General features: G+C 35.8%; 1 protein-coding gene across 5 annotated transcripts in view; it reads right to left on the minus strand.

Annotated features, from left to right (window-relative positions):
• Nucleotides 1–21,878, minus strand: part of THADA (THADA armadillo repeat containing) — a 278,522-nt gene that overhangs the window by 140,021 nt on the left and 116,623 nt on the right. For 4 of the 5 annotated variants that reach the window (XM_036224851.1, XM_036224852.1, XM_036224850.1 and 1 more), the window contains 2 exons: nucleotides 14,498–14,587; nucleotides 13,258–13,389 (listed from right to left, as the gene is read on the minus strand). In XM_036224851.1, coding sequence (XP_036080744.1) covers nucleotides 13,258–13,389; nucleotides 14,498–14,587 — 222 coding nt within the window. The remainder of the gene's footprint in view (nucleotides 1–13,257; nucleotides 13,390–14,497; nucleotides 14,588–21,878) is intronic. The other variant, XM_036224853.1, reaches the window with a different exon arrangement.

The raw sequence follows: 21,878 nt of genomic DNA on the forward strand, positions 1-21,878 counted from the left end.
TAAATTCTGATGTCTTAAATCATGCAGAAAAAAAAATGGGTAAGAAGTGATTGAATTATATTAATTATATGGCACTGAAGCTCACTAGAAAACAAGAATTACATTTCTTAAGTTTCTCTTCACTAGACTTATGCAGGTTATAATTAGTATTAAATGAATTTTACTTTTCACTTTATCTAAGCTGAAAAGAAACTGAGCCTTAAACCCTGGCTTTACAAGAAAAAGAGATTCTTCTGAGAAAAAAAAAATGAATAAGCAGTTAAGCAAAAAACAAACCAACACTACTCACCCATCACCCAAAAGGACAATTCACTTGGCTTAGGGTTTTTGAAAATATTTTCTACCCACTGCTTTGTAAATTATTTTCTGTTTGCTGTGACACATTCTTCAGTAACAATTCAGCTTTTCCATGGTTACCTAGATATATTTCCATCATTTCTACCAAACAGATGGCCTTTTCCTGTATAATTATAATAATCGAAAGGAGCAGGCTTATACACACAATAGCATCCTTCATACAAATATATATTTTGTTAATGCTCTGAACATTGTAGAGACTGAACAGAAAGATCTCACTCCTGTGGGCCCCTCTAATTTTGATTCTGTGACTATTCAGACTAAGGCTGAACTAACGTTTACCTTTGGGACTGAGAGTGTTCATTTAAAGTTAGGAGCAATGTGCCCCTCTCTTGGGAACTGGTGGCCAAGACACAAATATCGCAGACCAGAAATTCTCCTTGATGCAAAACAACAACAACAATAAAAAAATCCAGGGGTACATCTCATTGTCAGGGTGCCTTCCAGCAGATTTTGGCTGATAACTTTTGGCTTGTGAAAGACAGAGATGGGACTGTGCACCCAAAAAACAGAGAGCTGAGAACCAAAGCAGGATCTCAACCCGTCTTGGAAGCCCTGTGGTATGGATCGTCCTGCATTAACCAGATGCTACCATCGTCCACCCATCGGAGCGGTTCCCTACAGTCACCACGTACATACAGTTTGGAGTAATAGAACTTTCATTTCATAATTTGAACTTCGCTGATTCATACTTGGCTCTTTCGGAAATGAGCTTAGGATTACCGTATAAGAAAATGTTGATAATTTTTAAAAATTTCAACATCTATTTATATTTTTGTGATTCTGCTTTCTGAGAGAGTAAAAAGAAGATGATCAAATAAGCTGTGTGTGAAAGTGTTTTGTAAACTTCAAAGTCTTACATAAATGTTGCTATTATTTTTTCTTTTTTCTTTCAACAACTCTGAAGATTTTCAAAATTATGTGAAGTTTCAACAGTGGAAACTTAAGACGATAAATGGAAAATCTATTTTTTAATAGTTTAAAAATTATACATAAGTAGTAGTCCACAAATAACCTCAATTAAGATTCTGCGCTTCTTTGCCTCAAGACATATTTTCTCTTTGCTAAGACACTTATAACTGTGTGATGATCCATGATTTCCTATTATAAGAAAACTTTCTTTTGTAAGAAATTCTCAGTATTTCTCAAGAATCTCAGAACTTCGGTTGAGCCAGTTTTATTTAGCAACCTGTCACAACCACTTGGGCTTAACTGCAAGTTTTTCTTCCTTTCTGACTGATTTAAGATTAGAAAATGAGACCACTGCCAAAGCAGTGCCCAAGAGGGGTAGTGGGAGAGAGATCTCAAGAAAGCAAAATAAGACTAAATGCTTATTCTTTAAAACTACAGATCAATTTTGGCATGTTGAGAACTAGCTAGTTATAGTCCACAGCTATAACATCGTAAAGAGAGGAGTAGAACGGCATGTCGCAGCGTTTACCTCAATGTAAGTAACTAAGGGAGTGGTGAAAAGCATGTGTTCTGGAGCCAGACTGCCTGGTTCAAATCCTAGCCTTCTCACTTGCTAGCAGGACGGCCTAGGGCATATTTCCAAACTTCCTACCGCCCAACTTTTCCTCTCCGTTGGATGGGAATAACAACTTTATGGGACTCAAAGCATCATGATAATTAAATGAATTACTATGTGTAAAGTCCTAAAACCATGTCCAGTCACAGTAAACATTTGTTAATTATTATCATTTATCACTAATTAGATGGAAAAAAAATGAGAGCAAAGAAGATAGGGACAAGGAGGCAGCATTGTACAAAGGTTACTCCATTTTGCCAAAAATCTTAGATATCTATCTGATGCTCCACTGCATTTCTATCATGCCTGACACATAAATAGTGTTTGCAGTCAGTATCTGTCAAGTGAGTGAATAAATGAATCAATCTCTGACTCCTTAATGAATCACTTTTTGACTGTGGACATATTACACTTACTTCTTCTGAGCCTTGGCTTTTCTATCTCCAAAGAAAGGTACTTGACACTTGCTACCTCAAACTGATTATAATCAATATAAGAAAAAAAAAATTCATTTCAAACTTACTGGAAGGATATCAAAAGTCAATGACTTTTTCAACCTATGCTCCTCTGTCACTAAGTACACATGAACACAACCAATGACATTGGGAGGGGATCCTCTGTGATACCGGGAGTCCTGATTCTAATAATAAGTTTCCTTTCAAGAAGTCCTCTGACTACAACTTGCTCGAATGTGATATGCTAGGTCCTAAGATATGGCTGCTCAAACTTCAGTGTGCAGAGGCGTTACCTGGGGGCTTGTTTTGAAATTGCTGACTTTTAGGTATCTGTAGGAAATGCAGGAGGAGTTGTCCAATAGAAAGCTGAATCTATAATTCTGTACAAATTCTAGATCTAGAACTGACTCATCAGTGTAGGTGAGTAGCAACTCTGGAAAGTGCATGTAATATGAAAAACAAGAGAGCAGAAAGCAAGACAAAGAGGCGTGCCAATAACTGGGAGACAACAAGAGGAAGGGGCCCTCCAAGGGAACGAAGCAATGGCCAAAGAAGGCCACAGAGGAGAAAGTCATAAAGAAGAGAGTGTGCAATGGTGTCAAATTCCAGAAAAAGATCCAAAAAGATAAGGACTGAAAAGCATCTGATGGCTTTTATAACTATAGGTCAATTCTATTTTATCTTTGTGGGTGTGGCTTCAGCAAAGTGGTGGAAGAAACATCCAGAATGTAGTGGTTTAACGAACGATAAGAGGGAAGGAAGTGGAGACTGTAGCACAGACAACTTTTCCAGAGGTGCTGGCCATAAAACAAAGGAGAGAACAATGATGGTAGGTAGAGGAGGTGTCTCCACGGAGAGAGTCCATGCCAAATGGCTCTATTTTCTCTTGCAAATAAGAGGTGATGAAAATAGGGACATTGGGTTTGGGCAATGACCCAGAGTAGGCCCCAGCAAATATATTTAATGGATGGATGAACTGGTGATGAATGGTCACAAAATAAAGGGAATGACATGAATACATTATGAAGAAGAAAGTATCTAACTGGTTTGGAGGGGAGGCAAGATGAGCAGTCATGAGTCTCAATGTTCAAGGTGAGTGAGGAAAGTAAAATACAAAGGGAAAAGTAAAAGGGTGAATGTATCTCATGCAGTAGAAAGGACTAAGGTAGCTTGTTTTAACTAGAAGATTATAAATAGACTGGTAAGGGTCAAGGCCCAGAGGAGAGGGAGGAAAAAAACTCTGCCAGTCAGGGAAAGATAACGTGCTATGTCATTATTTTTCCTTGTCTTCAGTTTAAGCCTACTATAATTGATCTTTACAGTCTTACTCTATTCCCTAATCAATATTTCTGCCTAAAGAGAAAAAAAAAATACATCTTTGACCTTAAAATGTTCCCTACTGTGTAGGATAAGATGACTGCACATTAGTTGGCATTTGGGCCTTGGTACTGTCAAATCCTTTAAATCAGCATTATTCAGCTATGGTGTTTGAGAAAATAATTAAGATTAAAGAAATAAAAGCTCCTTCAAGAAAATACTATTAAAATAGTTTAAAATTTAAATATTACTAAGTTTGTTATAACTTTCTCACTACTATTCATTATTTCCATAAGACTCAAATGCAACAGTTGGAGCAAATACTGTTCTTTATTAAAGTTACCATAGATGCATTATTGATGGTTTCTCCTGTTAAGAAGCACCCCATTTATTTTGTTAATTTCCTGGGTCACCCTTGATTCAAGTGGAAGCAAAGCTCTTTATGATGACTTCCAAGTCATAAATCATAAAGCTGTCTCTCACAATCTTTCCCTTGTTAGATCTCACTATCTACATGACTTTTCTCTCCTCTCACATGGGAGATTTCTCAAAGTTCTCAAGATGGCAGACTGAATTCCCAAATCCTTTTCCTGCCTTGCCACTTGGGAAGCCTTCTCCAACCCACTGGTGCTCTTCCCCTTGTTGATAAGCCCTTGGTCCTTGATGTAAATGTCATAAAATTATGTGGTTAATATACAGTACATTAGGTTTACAGGAATGGGTTTTCTCTCACTAACTAATCAGTTAAGTTCTTGAAGAATGAAGACCATTTTTTTTTTTTTTTACTTTTCACCTTATTCAAGACCTAACACTACCTAGGTATACAATGGATGTTTTACAAGGACTTCGTTAATCTATTAACTGATTGGATTCTAAGTTTTAGAGTGAATAGCATCAACAGGCCATAAATTATCATCATTGTCAGAAATTTCACCTAAGAAGGAGGCTGTCTGTAGATCAAATCACTTGTTCTAACATGACCTGAATTAGCCTATTGAAGTAATAGATAACATTGGAAAAAAAGCTGGTCCCTACAAGTTTTATTTGTTTAGCTTGCTTTGTCAATGCATTCCATAAGAGGTGAACTCCTCATTCCTTTTGCTCAAAAATGTATTTAGAAAATGGTCTTAAAGAGATCTGACACCACAGATGAAGTTGGCCAGGCCCTTCTCTAGGAACTGAGAAATAAAAATTGGTGACAGATGACAGAGTATCTTTTTATGCCAGAACTCTTTGCAAAAAAGCCACACAATACAGAAAACATGATTTCATTCCACATGATGAACCTCAGCTACCCAGGATGGAATTCTGAAATTCAAAGACCATAAGCACAGTCTTCCGAATAACGCACTAGCTGGGCAGGGCCACAGTAAAAAGGAGACAGAGTAGGTAGCTGCCCACACTGGGATTTCACCAGCATTAGAAAACAACCTTCCAATCTCTGCTTTTAGGTCTTCCCTTATGTAAGGCCTAAAATTCTACCGCCAGAGTTTCATTGCTTTATTTCAAAATGTCTCTGTAATACAATAAATAGTTCCAAGGAAGGTAATGACTAAGGTCATTTACATATCTGTATGAAAGCAAGGAGTGGGCACAGGTTTGGCTTGTAGGCAAAGAAGAAAAGTTAGCAGCTAAAAAAACCCCTGAGCAAAACGAAACATCTGCACCTTGACCATCTTGCCTAAAGCCTGACCTGGTAACGGAGTTTTACTAATACAAGCAAAAGGTCGGGGTTTCCACACATTGATGGGATGGCAGATCCCTCTTTCACCACTGCCCCTCCCTTAGCAGATCAGGATGGAATAGGTAGACCTAACCTTTAATCCCATTCTCTAAGGCTTGTGGAATTTAGCAGTAACCACAGGAGGGAGGCATTCTGGACGTCTAGCCTGGCCAGGTGGGAGGAGATTCTAGTTAACAGCACCATCAAAGCCCTATTCTCAGCTGTTTCTACTTGTAATGTGTTAGGCTTGGGGACTCCTGTACTCTCTCTATAGGCATCTCAGTTCAAAGAAGATCCTTCAGGAAGTCTGGACAACAAAGAGTTATCTATTTTAATCACTTTCAGAAAAGCATCTCTGACTTTTCTCAAAGACTCAGATGTTCCTTGTACTTGTCAGAAAACAAATGTGGCTTAAGCCGACATCTGGAATGGAGAAAAATATAGCAACAACAACCAAAAAAAAAAAAAAAGATAATTAAATTAATAAGGAATGTTTTTCAGACATAACATACCATAGGCCAAAAAAAAAAAAAAAAAGTTTTCAGAACTATCCAGAACAAAGTTATAGAAGTTATTTAGAAGCTAAATTTTAGTGCATTAACTGCTGGAGGGCACCGTGTAGGAGCAGACCACCACGATCTCATGGGCCATGTCAAAAATGGCCCCTCAACTTATTTTCTTTGGGAGATGGAGGAACCCATAAAAAATGTACAAATATATGTTACAGGTTTAGAGGAAGGTTTATCATTTCATTTACTGCACATTTAGAATCTACAGCTCAGTTGTCCAGCTATTCTGAAATAAGACAACTCAAAAAGATGCCTTAATGGTCATCTAGCCCAATCCCACATGCACTGCCCAACATGTGATCGGTTTTCCCTGAACACTTCCAGTGACTGGCAACTCAGTATAATGGAAATCTGTTTATTCTCCTGATGGAGAATGCTAACTTTCACAAATTTTTTATATTGAAACCTGAAATCTATCTCATACTTTTCCACTGGGAGCACAAAAGAGAAATTATGTGCCTTCTGCCATATGGCAGCGCCTCAAGTATGTACAGACCATTACCGTGTTGCCTCTAAGTTTTTTCCAGTCTAACTGTTTCCAGATGTTTAGCTTCCTCCTCATCTTAGTCACCTCCTCTATACTAGTTTATCAGTGACCCTCCTATAATGGGAAGCCCAGAACAGAATAACATAATAAGCAAAATGATGTAGGGCTAGTCTGACCAGCAGAGTTGAGAGGGGCTGAAGCCTTTACTGTCTGCAAGCAGCAATTGTCATGCTGCTTCCTCAGGGCTCACCAGGAAATTCTATTTTATTCCACAAGATTTTTTCATAAAGACTTATGAAGCCAGACAGTTCTCATTGAGTATATACACAATTTTGATTTTTCTTTAAAAAAATCAGTATATGATACATATCCCTATTAAATGTTCTCTTGACAGCCTCAGTCCATTGATCTGGTTTTCCAAGGCTATTCTGAATCTTATTTTTCAATTATGGGCTATCAGACATATCAAACACAAAAGAGTACACAGAATAATATGACAATCAACCATTTGCCCAGAATTCAGCTTACAAAAACATCACAAATAAAATCGAAGCTCCTTGTATATGCATCCTCAATTTCATCCCCTTCCTCCCCAGTCTCACAGAGGTACTGGCCACTAGCCTCCATTTGTATTTGTCACTCTCATGCTTAAAAGACTATTTTGAATTTTTATTCCATCATCTATTATATTTATGTTATATACAAACCTGATAAGCATGCAATCTAGTCTGTCTTCATTTAAGTAATTCAAATGCTGAATAAAAGCAGCATTGTCCTCATCTATCAGACTAGTAATCCCATCAAAACAATGAGGTGACTCAGGCATGACTTATTCTTAGGGAATTTTTACTAGCTCTCAGCAAATAAAGTGTGAAGCACTTGCAAGTAATACATTGAATGATCCAGTCCAAAATGATCAATATCAACACAATTGTTTGGTCACTGATAAAATATGCCTTTCTTCCTCTCTTTCGAAATACTTCTGCAACCTCCTAGCAAGTTCTTGTCCTATATTTCTTCCAAATTACTGACATGGCTCCAGGCTCACTTGCACCTGAGGCTGTAAGTTATCTGGGTCCCAGGATTTGCTTTCATGCACTGGAGACAGTGAGGTTTTTCTATTACCTCTCCTACATCTGCCTTGGGGGGCCTTCCTCCCAGTTTACTAGCAGAGGCAAGCCAAAGCAAGAGTTAAAAAGGTCTGCCCTCTGTATCACCATTATACCATCAAACCCTTCCTTTCTCTAGAATTTTTCTTAACAAGCAAACCAAGGAGCTTTTATCTACTATTATGTAAGCCAGATTATCCCCATTACACAGACTGACAGCCCGAAGCACAGATGGGCACTCCCATTCATACCACATTAATCTGGGAGGCTTCCCCCCACCCCCACATGTTTTGGCTTGTTTATAATTCTATGACTTTCAACAAAAAAAGTGGCATCACCCTCCTCCTTCTATCCTTATCAATCCAGGCTCCTCGGGCTGATTGTAAACCTGTGGCATGAGGTGGGACTCCAGAGCAGTTCACTGGACAGCAATCAGGGAAGAGGAGTTCAGAGCCCAGGAAGGCCTCAGGTCACTGGCTATCAAGGCTAGAGAGGACCTAGGTAATATCCACTACCTTAGTTTGATAGAAATGGAAACAGAGGGTCAGAGAGGTAAAGTTCAAGATAAAAATAAATGTCAGAGCTTGTAAGAGGTCACAAAATTCCTCAAAGGCCAAGTAAAACACAAAACCTAGCCATATATATAACCAGTAACCAGTGGGATATGAAATGTGGCTCCAATATTATAGGACTGGAGTCCCTTAAGAACTTCAAAGGTACACAGATCTGCTAAAACACAAAATATATCAATTTACAATTAGTTTAATTTTTAGGTTAATAATTCAATCTCTGTGCCCAAACGTGGCGAGGCAGAAAAAGGTACCAAAAACAAAACAAAACACAATAAAAAAAAACCCAAAAACAAACCAAAAAACTCACAACCACTGAGACTAAGATTTGGAGAGAATAACCATTGAGCATATAAATTACAGTATAATGCAATAATAACAAATAGCAAGATAAGAGGTGTAAGTAACAAAATGCTACAGTCATGCAGAGTAAGGAGGGATGATTAGAGCTGAGATAGAGAATAAAGGGCATGTCTTCCTCCCAGCAGTGTTTTCACTGCTCTCTGCCTCATTTTTCTCTTTATAAAGTAAATCCTGCCTTCTTCCTTTCTACGAGAATTCTGGAAAGACAGAGCAGGCAGCCTTACAGCCTTAAAGGAAAGTTCCCAGTATTACAATAATAAATGAAGTTAGAAGCCAACTATTGCCTACTGAAAAAAACCCAACTCTACACTATGGAAAACAAGTTCTTTCAACACCATAACCTGAGTAAGGAGTAAAGTGACAGTCCTTGAATTATGTAACTTCCAAGAAAACAAAACTAGAGAGTCAATATCATTTCCAAATAGTACAGGCTTAAAAAGCCTAACTCACTCTTAATTTTTGTACCTAATCCCTTTGTAAGGCTGACACAATCAAAAGGTTCTATAAAATAGTTTTAAAATATATAAAACATGTGTTTTCCAAAAATTTTTGCAATTAATTCTTATTTTTCAATTGCAGTTGACATTCGATATTATTTTTTATTAGTTTCAGGTATACAGCATAGTGGTTAGACATTTACATGATTTACAAAGTAATTCCCCCAATATGTCTAGTACCCACCTGGTACAACCAAATTTTTTTGATTTTTGGCTAGATTTTTCAATATCTCAACTAAAAAAATTTCTGCTGCCTAGGTTCCTATGGGTGACTCATTGCCACATGTTTAATTATGATTGTATTGTTATTTATACCTCAATATTTTTCAAAGAAAAGAAAAGCAGGTTCCACTGAAAATTTATCTAAAGTGAACAAATGATTTTGGGGAAAACATTCTGAAAGTCATTTGAAATGAAAATAAGTGAAAAAAAAAAAAAAGGGTGGGGGCCTTTTAAAAAGCACCCAAAAGAATGAATAAAAGGCAGTGGAAGAGTTTCTCCCACAAATATTTACCTGATGCTGAGACTTCAGTTATCAGCAGTAGAAGGCACTTTCTGTCTCAATTGATACCCTCACACACACAGGTACCATCCTAATCCAGAGAGAGTAAAGAACCTTGCCCAAGGGTCACAGCTAGTGAATTAGTGGCAGAACTTGGACAGAACCAGGTCTCTTGAGTCCAGGCCTTTGCTCTGTTTAGGACTGTTGCCTAGGTTTGGGGCATATTTGGTTTCCTGCAGCTCTTTAATTCAAATTTGAAATCTGCTTGTGGAAAGGAATTCAAAGGTGCATGTCCATAGATATTTTAGTCTCTAGAAGGCCCTAGACAGAGTTTCACTTGAAGTATGAGTAGCTCTGCTTTGTGGTATTTGAACTGAAGGGTGAATGACTTTAAATTGAAAGCATTATATTCATATGGTAAAGGGCTGTGTATCCAGATCCAGCATAGCATTGGGGACATAAAATATACTGGATCAAAACCAAAAACATATAAACAAAACATTGGGATTAGCATTATCATTTCTGTTCCAAAATGATGTAATAATCGTAACTGCACGCATGCATAACTTTGAAAAAATCCAAACCAGAACCTTCTAAGATTTAAGTCAATAGAGATAATCAACAGAGATTTAAGTTTACACTCTGTAATGTGGGATAAGGGACAAAAATACTAATACCTAGAAATATCTTTTAGGAAAGAAGGAAATGGCAGGTAAATGTACATCAAAAGGAAATAAAAAACTGTTGTCGGGGCCTTTAATCTTCTCACTGTGCAACTCACTTCAGCAGAGTCAGGGCAACCTTCATCCTGCTCCCACGAGCTGGAAAAACATCTTTATAGCTAAACACAAGAGTATCCAAGAGCCTGATTAGGGCTCTTCCAAGTACAAAAATTAACATCAGCAATGCTATAAAAATAAAACACCTCCCACTTACTTGTGCATACATCTATTTCTTCAGCTATTATCCCAACTCAAAAAAGCCCAATCTTTACCTTGACTAGAACCATAAATACTGCCTGTAATGACAGAGTTTATGATCAATCTTTCACTTTATTCATAAATAATTTTCTCAGAAGTAATTTAAATCAAATGTATACAGTCTTATCAAATTCACTACTTAAAAAAAAAAAAATCTCTTTATAGTTCATCTCCCCAGTGTGATTGTGAACACTTTAGGGTAGCACAGAGTTGACACCCAAAATTGGATTTTCTAATTCAAAGTCTAGGCTACTTCCACTGAGTCACAGAAGACAGTCAAGAGAGAAAAGCCAGGCTTCCTTTGTACCTGGCCACAGAGTAACCCTATTACCCCAAACAATGATCCTACAGATGTGAGCCTGAGCGAATGGCGGCATCAACCAACCCACCCTCACTAACAAGAAAACGAATTAAGGAGCAGATCCCACTGCTGATGGGGACATGACTTTTAGATCCTGAAGACTGCCTGTACACAGGTGCACTGACTCTGGATATAGGCTCCTCATTGCTCCTAGCGGCATTAATTTTAGGGCTCTTGGCTACACAAAAGGGAGCTGGTTATTTTGGTGAACTAGAAGGAGTACATCCAATACTCTTGACAAGTCCTACACTCAAGTTCATATTTCTCCTCTGTTATTCACATGCTTTCCAGACCTTAGTTTCTTCAACAGGAAAATGGGGGTGATAAGACTCCTTCTTAGAGTCATTGTAAGCAATATGTCCAGTTCAGTGCCTGGCAAATACTCAAGGCTCATCAAAAGTGGGTCTACTACTCACTGACCTTTCCGCTCAGACTACTTTCTTGCTTGTTCTCTATATTCTGGATCAAATCTACTTTTTATAAACCCCCTGAATAGCCTTACCAAGTACCAAATATGACCCTACTACAATCTAGTTTATTAAAATCAACTGTGCGGGGCAGGGAGTTCTGATAATATTTAGATTTAATAACTCAGATTTAATCTTGCTACTCGAAGTGAGATGTACAGACCAGAAGCATCACCCATTATTTGGAAGTCTGTTTGAAAGGTAGACTCTTAGGTCCCATCCCAGACCTATTAAATCAGAATTTACGATATCCCCAATTGATATGTTTACATCTGAAAGTTCAAGGAATACTGTTCTATAATATACATGGATATTCAATAAATCAAAGCCTACTGACACTCTAAGGAATCAACTGTGGCAACTTCTGCTGTTGGTGGTGAATTTTTAGGTAGAAAGCAACTATCGACATTTACAGTGGAAGGCATTTACAGTGGAAAGATGGAATAATTAATTGCACACTTCTTACTTTGCGTCTTTTAAGTTTAAAAAACAGAGCACTAAGTACGATGATTTTAAGGCAATATTTAAATCTATATTAACACAATTTTTGTTATGTAATAAGAACTCTGAATATAATTAGTAATATGAGCATTCTGCTTATATGTAAACTAATAGCAGGAAGGATACTTTCAAGGTAGTAATTTCTGGTTTCTAGGATGTAACACATAAAAGATCAATTAGTAATAAGCTTTCACAAACTGAATATTCTCAACACAGGATGAAAATGTTCTAAAGCATGTCTTTGTTTCTAATGTACACTGTGATCCTGTGCATGTGCCCTTCCTCACTCTCATCAACTTTCTGAAATATTTTTTATTCTTTCCAGTTATATGTGAAAGTACAATTTTTAAATGTTCTTGAAAGTAAAATTATAACCCAAATTTCTAAAATGAATCACCAAATGCTGGATAGGGAAACTGGTAACTTGTTGTATTAGGAAACAAAACCAACCTGAGTGAGTCATCTCTGTGATCATAGATAACACAGCCACAGTCAGGGCTTGGCACAAACAAATGCCTACAGCAACCACAAGTCAGAATCTTGTGTTTAATGGTTTCTCACATTAAAATGCATCAGTCAGCTCTGTGAAACCAGGAAGTGGAACTCAGGACACCACATAAATAACAAACACACTCTCTTAAGTTGGTATTATTTATCTTTGTGCTCTAAGTCCATTTCAATTTTTGGTAGAGACATAAAAATGAAGGTGCTGTTTTGTCAGAAGGTAGGCAGAAAGGTAAATGCTAACATGACAGGGCTTCTGAAATATTTCATAGGACAATTTCAAAACTTTTTGGAAGCCTATTAATTGAGGCCTTTGCTCCAAAATGATAAAGGCGATCAGAAGTTGGCAGATGCCTCAAAAAACGTAATAGAGGAAATGGTAATAGGCTCTAGAAGCAGAAAGCCTGTTATCATTTGTTTCCATGCATAGTCTGTATGCATGGCACTTTCTCAGGTACTCCAAGCTAAAAAAAAAAAAAAAAGATGAGTGGGTAGTGAATTTGTGCTACACGGCATTGCCATATAGATGCTACCCCTTGCGCCCATTAGCTAACACCTCTGTAGCGAATAGCCAGAGGTCCTCTTGAACCACTGGATAGGGGATATATGTCAGGACCAAGCCTGTCTCATTTTGGCCAGGCTCAACACAGGGATAATGTAACACCCAGGCTATGCTTTTCAAATGGGGTACCTCTTATCAACACCACACATCCATTGGCCGGCTGGGCCCCAAGGAAACATCACTCGAACAGCATGTATGAGCTCTTGTACCCACAACATAAGCACTTTCCTCTGAAACACTGCAGACCAGTTGGAGGAAATGGCAATACCTAGGTCCGTTCCTTCACTAGACCACTCCCAAAGTAAAGACAAACAAACCCATTATAATTTCTAAAATAAGAACAAGATAAAAAGCCCGCATAAAGCCCCTATGCCCACCCCCATTATTTCCATTATACATACGCTACCTCATAATGAAGGGAATAAAGGGTGCCATGCTGAGAGCAGAACAGGTGCCATCCATCGGGGAAGGGTAGAGTCTCCCCAACACCAAAAGTAAGAGAAACATGCTTGGGTGATGGTTTAGTTCGCCTATATCACTGAAAAAAAAAAAATTATTGTACACAAAAGATTTAAAATTTAAGAGGTGAGGCACTATCTTCGAACATTTTTCTTATTATATAAAGTGACTTTATATGATTAAGGGATAGTTTTTCTTTGTTCATTTTTCCCTCCATTCCCTTTATATATTGTGCAAATGAGGAAGAACTACTGGCAAAGCCATGGACTGGGCTTTTGTACACAATTCTCTGATAATCTGAGTCTGCTGTTTTGATTTGAGCTATTCATACAGTAGAGAGGTGCCTATTCCAGAGTATGAAATGTGAGACTTTCAACATCCAAATGTACTTAAGAAAGCATGAACAGTCACTTATTAGGACCAGAAAAGCCTGTCTGCACAAATCACTCATGAGGAAATGTATCATAAACAGAAGTAAAATTCACTGATGTTGTTTTATTCTCCCATTACAACTAGCATAAATTCATACCAAGTACAAAAATTGCATAGAAGAATAAAAATGTCCATGTTCTAAGATATCCATACTAAAAATTACACCAGCAGCTACAGAATAGACAATGGTGAACTCTTCTATCTGCCTTAACCAGACTGGAAACCCTCTAAATGTCTGTGCTTCCAGGTCACTGGCCCGCTTTGCGCAGGTAGACCAGTTCCATTTCTGATCATAGGTGACCAGATTAGTCAGCTAATTGCTGCAGTTTCACAATGGTCAGCTGTAACAAACCAGCAATAAAAAAAATGACAGGTGTGTGTTAAAGTTAACTCAATATGTAAACACATAATTTAAATAGGAAGAAATCGATTCTTAACAGAGGAAATCACCATGTGCTTCTAAGAAACTAGTTCCTGTATAACACTGAAAACAGGATTAAATTTGATAAAATTTAATATAAAACAGGGTTTTAAAAATATATAATAAAATATAATAATGAGATTTTATGTAACTTTTCAGGTATAAATCTACCAGAGAGAGTCAGGCAATATGATATAATAAAAAAGCGTTTATAAAAATCCATCTATGTTACAGGAAGTAGTTGAGTAAAAACTGTTGCCTGGAGGGAAAATCTCAATTAAGAAAGTAATTCACATCCTTGATTTCACTTTGCCCCACCCTGTTCTTTTCTTACCTGTCCACAGTATTGGCTACAGCTTCTAACTGTTTGAGAAGAAAAGGATAGAGTTCCGGGAAACGAGAGAAAAATTCACTCCCTGTCATTCTGTGGAAAGAAAACAAAAAAAAAGATGAATTACTATCATTTACTTCCTCTAATTTGACAATAAAGCCTTTTTATTTCATTTTCTTTATAGAGAGATAACTAAGATCATTTATTTAGATATTTAATAAAATAAAATTAAGAACAAAACCTGCTTCTGAAGAATTTAACAATCAATAGAAACAAAACATTTAATTTTGATTTGGGAAGTGCTCTTAACATGAGAAATTTTATCTCAAAGTTTAAGTTCTATATATTTACAAATACTTGATATTAAATTCTGTCAGGGAAAAATTATCTAATTTGTGAAAATGCCAAGTTTCCAACAATTACTTTGGGCTACAAATGTAATATGTCAACACCTAGTTTACTGAGACTGATTCAGCTTCATTAACAAGGGAGGGTCTAGAACAAGGTTTCTCAAAGCTGGCACCAATGACATTTTGGACCAGATAATTCTTTGCGGGCTGTCTCATGTACTGTAGAATGTTCAGCAGCCTCCATAACCTCTACCTGTTAGATGCCAGTAGTACAACTCCACCCTTCATTCATGATAAACAAAAATGTCTCTGGACATTGCCAAATATACCCTGAGGGGGTAAAAGGTATGCAGTTATCATAAGTACGGATTTGGTGTGTGAGGTGCTGGGGATCCAATCCTAGCTGACACCTGTGAGGATTACCTTTTCCATCTTTATAAACACTATTCTTAAACTACAAGATCCTGAAAATAGTTTCTCAGATTGCACTGAACAAAAAGCTCAAACTAAATTCAGCATTTAATTAAATACTCTGTCTCTATAATTATTAAAGAATTACTCTGAAGGGGTGGCATAAATATTCCCTAAATTTCTACCTCTTATCTTTAGATGTATGCTCCTATTAATGCAGACCCCAATTATCATATTTTTAAATTTACAGTATATTTTACACACAATGAAATGCTCGGATCTTAAGTGTACCATTTGATCAGTTTTTACAAATGCGTACACTCATGTAACCAACACCCAAATGAAGACTCAGAAAACTTCCATCATCCCGGGGAAGTTCCCTTGTGCCCCTTCCCAGTGAACTCCCAATCCTCAAAGCAATCATGATTTGATTTCTATCACCACAATTTGGTTGTTTATTCTAGAATTTCATATAAATGTAATAATACATAATTTTTTATGTCTGGCTTCTTTTAATCAGCATAAATTTTATGAGATTCATCCAAGTTATTTGATATATCAATAGTTTGATTCTTTTTTTGTTGAGTAGTATTCCATTGTATGAATATACAAATTTGTTTATCCATTCTCCTCTTGATAAACATGGACTGTTTCCATTTGCTAGTCATCATGAATAAAGCAGCTATGAACATTCTTGTATAGGTTTTTGTGAACATATATTTTTGTTTCTCTTAAATATCTGAGAACAAAACTACAGTATATTTAATATTTTAGAAAACCAAAAGTTTTCCAAAATAATTTCTATAGCATATGCTATTGTCTTTTTCCTTTCCATTTTAGCCATCCTAGTGGGTATGGACTACTACCCCCCTGTGATTTTGATTTACATTTCCTTGATGATTAATGATGTCAAACATGTTTCATGTGCTTTGGTCATTGGTATCGCCTTTTGTAAAGTATCTATTCAAGATTTTTGCACATTTTCAAATTAAGTTGCTTGTTTCCTTTGTGCTGTATATACATTTCATGTACTTTTTCCTAGTCTGTGGCTTGCTAATTTATTTTCTTAATGTATTCTTATAAACAGAAGTTTTAAAATTTGATGAAGTCCAATAATTGGATCTATTTTTTTCTTTTATGATTCATGCTTTCAACGCCCAAAGAAATCTTTTCTTATCCAAACATCACAGATATTCTGTTTTAATCTACAAGTTTTATAGTTTCAGTTTTTTATTAAGGTCTATGATCCATCTGAAATTAATTTTTGTGTATGGTGTGAGGTAGAGATTGAGGTTATTTTTTTTACATTTTTGTATCATATTTTTAATAGAAAGATGCCATAAGAAAAGATATGTACCTTAAATAGGAGAGCTGTGCCATGTTCATGGGTAAAAATATTCAATATAATAAAGAGATAATTCTCCCCAAATTTAATGCAATTCCAATAAAAATAGTGTGTGTGTGTGTGTGTGTGTGTGTGTGTGTGTGTGTAACTGGACAACCACATTGTAAAATGTATATAGATGTACCAAGAGCCAAGAGTAGCAGAGATGATCTAAAAGAACAACAAAGTTGGAGGACTCATCTAATCAGGTAGCTAGAAATGTTATAAAACTTTAGTAATTAGGACACTAAGGTGACAAGTAGGCCAATGAAATAAAATAGAGGACATAACAATACACGCATAAAAAAAACTTGATTTATGAAAGAGCTGTTACTACAGATGACAGTACTATGAAGATTATTGGTGTTATGATAACTAATTATCCACAAGGACAAAATTAAACTTGGGTCCCAACCTCCCACTACATACAAAATTAAATTTCAGTGAGTTCAAGACTTAGAAGTAAAACATAAAACTGCTAAAATCTTTGAAAGACAATAGAGAATAGAATTTATTGAACGTGACCCCAAAAAACATCAATTAGGGAAATTTAATATAATCAAATACATTAGTTAATATATTTTTGAAAATTTTGTACACCAAAAAATGGCATAAAAATACAAAATAATAAAATACAAAATAAAAAGTAAACATTATTTTTGGCTTAGGAAGGATATGAAACATTATGGAATAAAAGAGACTTAAGACACTTAAAAGACTTACCATACTAAAAAAGACTAAATGCAGCGTGTGGACCTTGTTTGTATCCTAATTCCAACTAACTATAAAAAAGACATTTCTGTGACAATTAGGACAATTTGAATATTAAGAAATTATTAACTTCCTTAGATGTGATAATAGCATGATGGTATTTCTTTTTAAACTCTCTTATCAATCACTACTGCAGACTAAAGTATTTATGGTAAAAATAACATGATGTCTAAAACCTACTTTTCAGGAGGGCAAGAAATGGATAAATAAGAGTGGCAAAATGTTGATAACTGTTGAAGCTGAGTAATGGATATATAGGGTTTAGTTACACAACTCTCTTTACTTTTACACATTAAAAATTCCCACTTCTCCCAAGAAGACATACGAATGGCCAACAGATATATGAAAAGATGCTCAACTACAATAGCTAAGAGGAAAATGCAAATCAAAACCATAGTGAGATACCACACGTGTTAGAATAGCTATTATCAACACCACAAACAATAAAAAGTGTTTGAGAGGTTATGGGGAAAAAAAGGAACCCTCATACACTGCTGGTGGGAATGTAAATTGGTACAGCCACTATGGAAAATGGTATGGAGGTTCCTCAAAAAACTAAGAATAGAACTACCATATGACCCAGCAATCCTTCTGGGTACCTACCCCCAAAATTTGAAAACATTTATACATAAAGATATATGTACCCTGATGTTCACTTCAGCATTATTAATGGTGGCCAAGACATGGAAACAACTGAAATATGTCCTTTGATAGATGATTGGATAAAGAATATATGGCATATATACACAATGAAATATTATTCAGCCATATAGAAAGATAAAATATTACTATTTGTGACAACATAAATGGATCTTGAGATTATTGCACTAAGCGGAAAATGTCAGAAAATATTGAGAACTATACAATTTCACTCATATGTGGAATATAAAACTGAAAGCAACAGATGAACAAGACAAACAAATAAAAACTCATAGACACAGACAACAGTTTAGTGGTTACCAGAGGGAAAGAGGGGAGAGGGGAGTTGCATAAGGGCAAAGGAGGTCAAATATACGATGACGGAAGGAGATTTGACTTTGGGTAGTGAACATACAATGCAATATAAAGATGGTGTATTATTGAATTGTATACTTGAAACCTATGTAATTTTATTAACCAATGTCACCTCAATAAATTTAATTTAAAAAATTCCCTTAAGACAAAGTTTTTAAAAAATTATTAAAAATTAAATTTTTACTTTTCAAGCCACAAATGGAGAGAAAACTTATAATACATCTAATTGAGAATTACATAATTAGTATTCACAGAATATATAAAGAGCTCTAGTGAATCAATAAGTATAAGATGAACAACTCGATATGTAAATGGACAAAACCTTCCAAAGAAGATAATCGTTAGTGGACAATAAACATAAAAAAAAAAAAAAAAAGATTTTCAGCTATATCGAGAGACCATTTTATGTCCTTGAATTGGCAAAGATTTACTACAACAATTTAAAAAAATAATTTGGCATTTTCCTGAAAACAACAGACATTTTTACCCAATGTCTCAGAAATGCCATTCCTAGATGAATGGTCTATTAACCTCTTGGACGTGGGCAACAGTAGGTTTGTATAGCATATGCATAGCAACCATATATCTATCAAGAGTAGCGTTAATAAACTTTGGTACACTCACACAATGGAATTAAGTATAGCAGTAAATCTGAATGAACTACAGACACATGCAACAACACAGATGATTCTCAGGAATGTTAATATTAAGTGAAAAAAGCAAGTTACAGAGAATATATGCAATATGATCCTTCCTGATTTATAACAAAGCACCATTAAATCATATAATGCTATTAGAAGCAAATTTATGTGATAAAAAAAATGAAAAGCAAAGGAATAAATAAAAACAAAATTGACAAAAACAATCACTTCTCTCCAAGGCGGACAGAAATGAAATAGGATTAGGAAGGAACATATAAGGGGCTTCAAAAGCAATGTTCATTTCTTAAAGTAGGTGGTAGATCCAAAACTGTTTGTTTCATAGTTACTCTTTTAAACCTAACATACATATTACTAATTATCTTTTGTGCCTATTTCATATTCAGTAACATCAATTTTTTTAGAAGAGTCCTCACTCCATTCCAAATTACTGATTTATCAAACATTTATATGGAATATTTTATGTAAAATGTGCTTATTTTCTCTTCTCATTTATTACATTTATTGGAAAAAATAAATTAAAAGAAACGAACTCACCCAGTGCCCCTCCCACCGGGTACCCCTCCTCATAGAAAACTATGCAAAAGTATCTTAGCTTTCCTTTTTAAAAACTTCAGTGCAAACAAATCCATACTTTTAGTTTGGCTTCCCACCACTCCCACAAATATGCATGCTATATGTACTGTTGTTTATCTTACTTTTTACCTAAACTATATCTTCAAAATCATTCAATATTAGGTACACTAATCTATTTCTTTCCATCTAATGGCTGCAGAGTAATCCATTGTATGGTTGAATATAATTGATTTTATCTCTAATGATAGACTTTTTGGTTGTTACTTGTCCCTTGCTGTTATAAACTATGACATATATAAATCTCCCTGCTATAAAAGTACAAACCTGGGTTTTCCCAGGTTAGTGTTTTACAAAGGAAGAAAGCAAAAACCATTCCATTACATGCTACTGTTACATTCTTTATCACCTCCAAGCAAAAGCGGTCAAGAATATCAGTTTCCATTTTTAGTAGAATCACTATATGAGTTCAGTACTGGCATCCCTGAGTATACTTCTATATACAGAATCTCACCACCTACACAACAAAGCCTGGTGGATACGTCTTCCTGAAGAATCAGTTATTAATTTCCGGAGCAGTAAGTCTTTCCTTTATGGCCTGATATCTCTTGGTGGAGTCAGAAAGACAAGTATTCTCACTTAAGAAAACCATATGACTGTATACCATGATCTAGAAACTGCCTTGATAAATAACTGGCTCCGCTGACCAACATATTGCCAGAGAGAAGGGTTGTGGAGCTACTGTTCTAAAATTAAAGTCATTGTTTTAATTGAATTAAAGCTAACTGTCTTTATCAGTAACCTTAGCAAACATTTGCTAACTAGTGTATCTTGGAAGAAGGTACATTACCAAAGTTAAACATTTGGTGAACATTTTAGCTGTTTTGTTCTTAGTAGCTGTCGGGTTTTGAACAATCATTTTTTTAAAAAAAGTATTCTGTTAGAATTATTGTGTCCATGCTTGATGGTATAGGACTTTGAAGCATCAGCTGTGCATCTATCAGGGTTTAAGAAAAACCAAAATTATTTTCTAAGAATGATTTTGACCTTATACAGGTACTATGAACACACAAGTGGTACCTTTTTATTCCAGCATTCTTAGGCTCCAAAATACTGTTAATAAAATGTTGACCCTATTTCTGGTTCAGCTCACCTAAAAGGCCAAGGCTGCAATTTACTGTAAACACCCAGGAATGGAGCTCTATGTATTTGCCAGGTAGCATCAGCCAACTTTGCATCAGCCAAGGGCTACTAGAGATGGCTAAATATTTATGAATGCTGCCTGAAGGATATGCAATATTAACAATTCTTTTGTATTATAAAACAGCCTCAAGAGCTAAGGCATAGGAGGATATCAGAATTATCTAAGGAGATTATTCAAACCTCAATCACCCCTGATTCTCAACTATACCAAAAGGTCTACAGCATCTTAAATCCGGAACTTAGGCTACTAATATATTAATTTCAGCCCTCAACTAAGTAATGACTACATTTTATGGTTAAACTGAGCGGAGAATCATCATTTATAATAGTATCGCTATATAAAGGCAGTTCATAGGTTTGGGGCTATCCGTATATCTGCAATCTAGCCTTATTTTAAAGGCCAAGGCCATGGAATCATTTTAGCCCATATTTGAATCTTCCTCTTCTGAATCCTGGAATATGTGAGTTTTACCTCTCACTTGCTACTTAATCAAAACTGTAGTGTGATCATATTTTTATCAAGAAAATAGCAAATACATATTTTAAAATACCTGTATATTCCATGATGAATACTGTGCCTGGTCCTATGGGAGATACCAACAATATGAGATAGTCATTGCTCTTAGAGCTTAAAATCTGGTTAGGAGACAAAGTATATAACTAATAATATAAGGCAAACTAGTGTAAGGGACAAATAAATGATGTTTACAATAAGAGTATATCTATTTTATTTTTTGACATTATCTCAGGTACTAAGTATAATGCTCAGTTCACAGCTGTTGCTGAGTGAAAGAAGCAAAACAAAAGGACAGAGAAAAGGAATTGTGACTTAAGATACTAACAAATTCATATCTTAAAGTGCCTCATTAGCTATATCTAAGGACATGCAGAATCACATTTGAATTAATAAGTCGAGTATCCTGCCAGGGCTTAAAATTTCTTAAACACAAATACATAAAGCTTGTTTCACTGGTTTGAAACAGTTCAATTCTAGTTTACCCAAATAAGCAAACAGGCTG

This window comes from Rousettus aegyptiacus, unplaced genomic scaffold (genome assembly GCF_014176215.1).
Source record: "Rousettus aegyptiacus isolate mRouAeg1 unplaced genomic scaffold, mRouAeg1.p scaffold_m13_p_7, whole genome shotgun sequence".
NCBI classification, from domain to species: Eukaryota; Metazoa; Chordata; class Mammalia; order Chiroptera; family Pteropodidae; genus Rousettus; species Rousettus aegyptiacus.